At 35.5% G+C, this 6,105-nt stretch overlaps 2 protein-coding genes across 2 annotated transcripts; one reads left to right on the top strand and one right to left on the bottom strand.

Moving 5' to 3' along the window:
* The first annotated feature begins 595 nt into the window (after positions 1–595).
* LOC133324071 (venom serine carboxypeptidase-like) lies at positions 596–2,064 on the top strand. Its single transcript, XM_061532956.1, has one exon. It carries the CDS (start codon positions 596–598, stop codon positions 2,051–2,053), a length of 1,458 nt encoding a protein of 485 aa, XP_061388940.1. The 3' UTR covers positions 2,054–2,064.
* An 876-nt stretch (positions 2,065–2,940) lies between these two features.
* Positions 2,941–3,751, bottom strand: LOC133324070 (rRNA methyltransferase 2, mitochondrial-like). Its single transcript, XM_061532955.1, has 2 exons — positions 3,398–3,751; positions 2,941–3,336 (listed from the first exon to the last, which is right to left on the bottom strand). Exons 1-2 carry the CDS (start codon positions 3,749–3,751, stop codon positions 2,941–2,943), a joined length of 750 nt encoding a protein of 249 aa, XP_061388939.1.
* Between the last annotated feature and the right edge of the window lie 2,354 nt (positions 3,752–6,105).

Below are 6,105 nucleotides of genomic sequence, written 5' to 3'. Positions count from 1 at the left end.
GCAAAACTCAAAACTTGTAAAATGAGTAGATTCTTTTAGGTTCCGGAACGGACCTTTTATAAATGTGTTGTGTTCGTGTTTTTGAGATTTCAAATTTCAATACAAAAAAGTCGATTAGTCGGAAGTCGATTTACTTATCCCAAGATCTATTAATAAGGTCACCAAGATAGCAATCGAAATCGGAAAACAGCTGTTTTTTCTCAAGTCTAATGTCAAAAATTTCGACTTTGTTTACGTTTTCATAATGGAAGTCAATTCACAATAATGCATTTTGACAGCAAACTTGAGAGGTATCGATAATCAGCTGGTCTCCCTTGGTGACCTTATTTATAGGCCATGTTTTGTGTCTTTGCGCTCTTTCGTTCTATTTGTGCATTTTCATTTTAAGCCGGCATATTGCGAAGTGCATACCCGTTATTTTTATTTTCGTCGATTAAACGCGAACAAAGAAGGGCGTATTTATTTTCTTATCTAATCGAAAGAATATTTAAAGTACGAACTTTTCCGGTTGAGTGCATGTTATATTCGCAACAACAAGAAATTTTAAAAATATTCATCTACTTCTGTTCTATTTTTTTCAGTTCTGCCTACCACAATGAAAAGTGCAAATCACCATTTATTGGTAGGTTTGTTGTTGTTGGCTGTGGGGTTATGCGATGCAATCGATCAGAAGCGCCCCCATTATCGTAAAAGTTTCATTAACCCTTATCCGAGATTTCGTGAATTTGTAGACGGGGGAAATCCCGGTGAACCTCTTTTCCTAACTCCCCTAATTAACAACGGATCTATACCGAAATCGGTTATACAGGAAAAAGCCAAAGTTGTGGGATCCCAATATCATGGCGTGGAAAGCTATGCTGGGTTCTTAACAGTGAATCCCAGTTTTAACTCGAACATGTTCTTCTGGTACTTCCCAGCTGAAAATGATTCTGCTTATGCTCCTGTAGTTTTGTGGCTCCAAGGTGGTCCCGGTGCCTCATCCTTATTCGGCCTGTTCACGGAGAATGGTCCATTCGAGTTTGATGAACATGGCAAATTGCAGAAACGCAACTACACCTGGAGTAGAACCCACAACTTGATATTCATTGATAATCCTGTGGGAACGGGTTTTTCATTTACCGACCGTGACGAGGGTTATGCTAAAAATGAAAAAGATGTGGGTCACAATCTACACGAAGCCATGCAACAATTGTATGAACTATTCGAGTGGAGTCAAGATTCCGGATTTTGGATAACAGGAGAATCGTATGCTGGAAAATACGTACCCGCATTGGCCTATCACATTCATAAGGTTCAAAACTCCATTGATACCCGTGTTCACATACCGCTGAAGGGTGTAGCAATTGGCAATGGTCTTTCCGATCCGATTCATCAACTCAAATATGGTGATTATTTGTATCAACTTGGCTTAATCGATGACCATGGATTGAAAGAATTCCATAAAGCCGAGGCGGCTGGAGTTAAATGTATTGAAAAACACGATATGGATTGTGCTTTTGACATCTTTGATAATCTTCTGAACGGCGATATGGTCAATGGCTCGTTATTCAGCAATCTGACCGGCTTTAATTACTACTATAACTATTTGCATACAAAGGGTGATAATTACGGTCAAATCATGGGTGATTTTATACAATCAAGCACCACAAGACGTTCCATACATGTCGGCAATTTGACATTCCACGATTTGGATACCCAAAACAAAGTGGAATTGTTCTTGAAACGTGATGTCATGGACACAGTAGCACCTTGGATTGCAGAGCTTTTAAATTATTACACCGTTTGTATTTATAACGGACAGTTGGATATCATTGTGGCATATCCATTGACTCGTAACTATTTAAATCATTTGAAATTCAAAGACGCCGATCTGTACAAAGTGGCGAAGCGTGAAATATGGCGTGTTGATGATGAAATTGCCGGTTATGTTAAACATGCCGGACATTTGGTTGAGATCATGGTACGCAATGCAGGACATATGGCACCGACCGACCAACCCAAATGGTTATTCTGGATGATTGATCATTTAACTCATTACAAGAAGATTGCATAAATTGTATGTAATACAATGCAAATATGCACTTACACAATATCTATTATCTCGTTTTGTTTTATTTTATCTCATTTTATTTTTCTTCTAAAATGTAAATATTTTTTTATTTAAAAGAAATATATTCACTAACATATATGTATGTATCTATATTGGAATAAATAAAAAATTGGATTGTTAAAAATGTGTGTTAATTTTGAAGGGCTTTGGTGGATTAACAAATTAACACAATAATACAACCAAAATGTCCTTTCGGCATTTTATTATCTTGATCCGATTTCTCGGCTAACAAATATCGCTTCAGTCGGCTGCGAGAGAACAGCAGCATAGAACAAAATTGATAACATACAACAAGTGGTCGTACTGCAAGAATCTACAACATTTTACTACGATAACGAATTTTCCTTTATTGTAAAATCTAGTAGGTTCTTGCAGTACGGGAACAGACCAGAAACGTTTTATACAGAAGAAAATTTTTGGGAAGCTTCTCCATAAATGGATCTGCAATGGGAATTACTGTCGATTCGATTTTAAAATGTGAATAGAAACTTCAAAATTACGATGATAAGGGTTATACAAAAATTAATTATTTTGAGAATTTTTTGCTTGGACCTTTTTAAACCACTGTGAATCAAGAATCCCCAACTGCTGAAAATTCGGTTAGAACATTTGGACCAAACCTTTAAAAACACAATAAACGGACGATTTTATGTTATCGTATCCAGACAGTTAACAAAAAATTTATCAAGGATATTTAATTCTCACAATGTATCAATAATTCCGAAAATACCTTCAAAGACCACGAAATAAGTAATCCATTATTAAGAAAATAAATTCACACTTTGGATTATAAATAAAAATAAATATAACACATGAATAAGTAATATTAATTACTTTTCCTTTATTTCTTGTTTCAATATAATCTCTAAGCCTTTAAAACCACGAGCTACAAAAAATTGCTCAGCTGAATCGTCTCGACTAGATCTGGGTTTAACACGTTTCACTTTTTCATAGAATCGCTGAATGTCTTTCTCCATTCTAGGCACATCGCCGTTATCCCACACTTTTACTACAAGATTTGCCTGAGGAGCAGACATAATCAGAGCAAAACGCAAGACATCGTAACATAGATTAACAATAGACTCTTGATCCAAAATGCGTACACCTGTAGCATTTGGCGCCATATCGGACAGTACACAATTGACTTTTCTACCATTTAGGGCTTTTGTCAGTTGTTGTTTGCTTTCCTCTTTGGTAAAATCCATTCCACCAAATATTGTAGCTCCCTGCCGAAATCGAATTGAATTAATTCAAAAAATCATTATTCTATAGACATCTGTTACATACCGGAACACTGTGAAAATGCAGTAAATCCATACTGAAAACAGCACCCTTTGGTTTCTTCTCCATGCGCCCATTCGCATTACATTTTTCTACTGCTACTTGCGTCCAGCTACCTGGTGCGGCACCACAATCTATTACACAATCGCCTGGTTTTATAATATTGTATTTTTCATCGATTTCCAACAGCTTGAAAGCACTGCGGCAACGATAATTCATCATTTTAGCCTTTTCCACATAAGGATCGGCCAATTGCCGGGTAAGCCATTCTTGTGAACTCTTACTTCGACCCTTTAAATTTTTGGGAATCTGTTTGGCACATAGTCTGGTGCATGTGGTTAACGTTCTTCTGATAATCATGGTCACTGTCATCTTGTTCCACTGGCCATTGACTGTTGTCCCTTGTGTCCAGCCAGCAAGGGTAGTTAAAAAGTACAATGCCGTTTCTAAAGTTTTGACGGCGTTGTGGAATTTGACGAAATTGAGTCAAAACGTAACTGATAAAAGCCAGAATCAAAATAAACACCGATTAGGATTAGTGTCTCTAAGGTCGAAAATCGGGCCGAATAGGGGAATCAAAACAAATCGACCGATTAATATCAGCTGTTGAGGGGATCAAACAGCTGATCGAGGACAAACCTCGTGTTTACGAATGAGAATCAAAACAAACGAGAGGAGGACCAACCAACAGCTGATCACAATTTGAACAGTTGATCAGCTGTTTGCAGTTCCGGAACGAACTAGTTCATTGAATGACACTTTACTATAACATGATAGCACATTGTTCGATAGACTATAAAATAAGAGCATTTACGTTCTCGTTTACATCGTACTGGATTTAACTAAAAGGATTTAATTAAATAGTATAATAAGTAGTAAACTAAGTTTGAAATTGTTCAGTAGGGGAACATAATTACATTACATAAAATCACACATATAGATATTTTTAATTTATTAAAATTAAAATATTAAATTAAATTGATTGCACTTATCAGGTTCGTGCGCCTTCTTTAATTTTAATTTACGCTGTTTTAAAATCGATTATTTGTATAGGTTCTGAATGATTTCCATATAATAGATATAATAGCCCCAATTTTACTTGTGGCAAGTAGACATCTGCATGAATGTACCCATGATGCAATAATAAGGTGATGTATCAAAACAAAAACCTTTCTTTTTGTCTTGATTATCTGTCAAATTTGTCCATATAATATTTCAAATGGTTGGCAACACTGCACATCGAATTCAAGTAGAAATTACCCACTTTGACAGTTAATCAAGACATCAGATGCGCTAAATGCACTACCTATTCATTGTGCCATGAATGTACCCTTGGTATAATTATTACAAGGTAGGGCACAGCTACCAACTGATTACAATTTTTTCTCAAGGTGGCTTGTTCCATCAAATCAAAATACATATATTGTTTTGAATACAATGTCAAATAAATTTAAATATATTCAAGTTTAACTGAAATGAAAATAAAGTTTTTAACACGTTCGTCTGGAAGTAATTACTTTGTTATGGATGGAACCATGATGCAATAATAAGCGGTGTACACACTATCATTTTTGAATGGCACTCTTGCTGAAATATCAGTCATCAGGCAACCACAAAAATTTTTATGGTTGCGTGACAATCAGATGTTGGATGTTTCTTGGTTCGATAATGTGAACATAAAAAATGGCAGTCGGACATTCGACATTAAAATTAAATCGTATGGAGCATGGCCTATAAATATGGTCACCAAGGGAGACCAGCTGATTATCGATATCTCTCAAGTTTGCTGTCAAAATGCATTATTGTGAATTGACTTCCATTATGAAAACGTAAACAAAGTCGAAATTTTTGACATTAGACTTGAGAAAAAAACAGCTGTTTTCCGATTTCGATTGCTATCTTGGTGACCTTATTAATAGATCTTGGTATGGAGAGCTGCTACATATAATGAAAAATTATAAAAGAAATTGTACTGTGGACGACGTGAAAAACAAAATAAACAACATACGTTCATCCTACAGAAGGGAACTCAAAAAATAAAGCAATCTGAAACATCTGGACATTCTGAAATAGTTTTTAAAGTCCATGGGCTCAGAGTATAGAATTTCTTCGCCCATTTCGTTCTTTTAATAACTTTCTTTTCGCCATCTTACAACGCAATTATTAAAAATGCTCACCCAATTTTTTTGTCATCCATTTTTATTAATATATTTCGTTTTTACGGTGTCTTTTTAGCACAATTTATACATTTGAATGTCGGTTTGAAAAAAGCCATGAATGTAATATGGCCGCTACAAACAACACAACAAAACTGTAACAACCGATAAGTTATCGAAACTGTCACTCAAAAAAGATAGTGTGTAAACCGCTATAAGGTGATGTATCCCAACAAAAATCTTTGTTTTTGTCTCGATCATCTGTTAAAAATTTCCTTATAATATTTCACATGGTTGGCAACATTGCACATCAAATTCAAGTAGATATTACGCACTTTGACAGTTAATCTAGACATCAGCTGCTCTAAATGGACTACCTATTCATTGTGCCATGGATGGAACCATGGTACAATAATACTAGGTAGGGCAGCTTGAGGTGAATAACAAAAAAACTATGCACGTGTGGCCTCTTCTGCCAAAAATAAAAAAAATATACGCAACAAGTGTTTGTGTTTATTTGACATATTTTCAACACAAAACTAAAAACGCGAAAAATGA

The sequence above is a fragment of the Musca vetustissima genome, unplaced genomic scaffold, assembly GCF_032173495.1.
Source record: "Musca vetustissima isolate MV318-11 ecotype Yass unplaced genomic scaffold, APGP_CSIRO_Mvet_v1 utg14471, whole genome shotgun sequence".
NCBI classification, from domain to species: domain Eukaryota; kingdom Metazoa; phylum Arthropoda; class Insecta; order Diptera; family Muscidae; genus Musca; species Musca vetustissima.
This window is presented reverse-complemented; position numbering and strand designations above follow the sequence as displayed.

Coding starts and splice junctions, on each gene's coding strand:
- LOC133324070 (XM_061532955.1), bottom strand. CDS start 3,751: ATGATTATCAGAAGAACGTTAACCACATGCACCAGACTATGTGCCAAA. Junction 3,337..3,397: donor TGCATTTTCACAGTGTTCCG/GTATGTAACAGA, acceptor CGATTTCGGCAG/GGAGCTACAATATTTGGTGG.
- LOC133324071 (XM_061532956.1), top strand. CDS start 596: ATGAAAAGTGCAAATCACCATTTATTGGTAGGTTTGTTGTTGTTGGCT.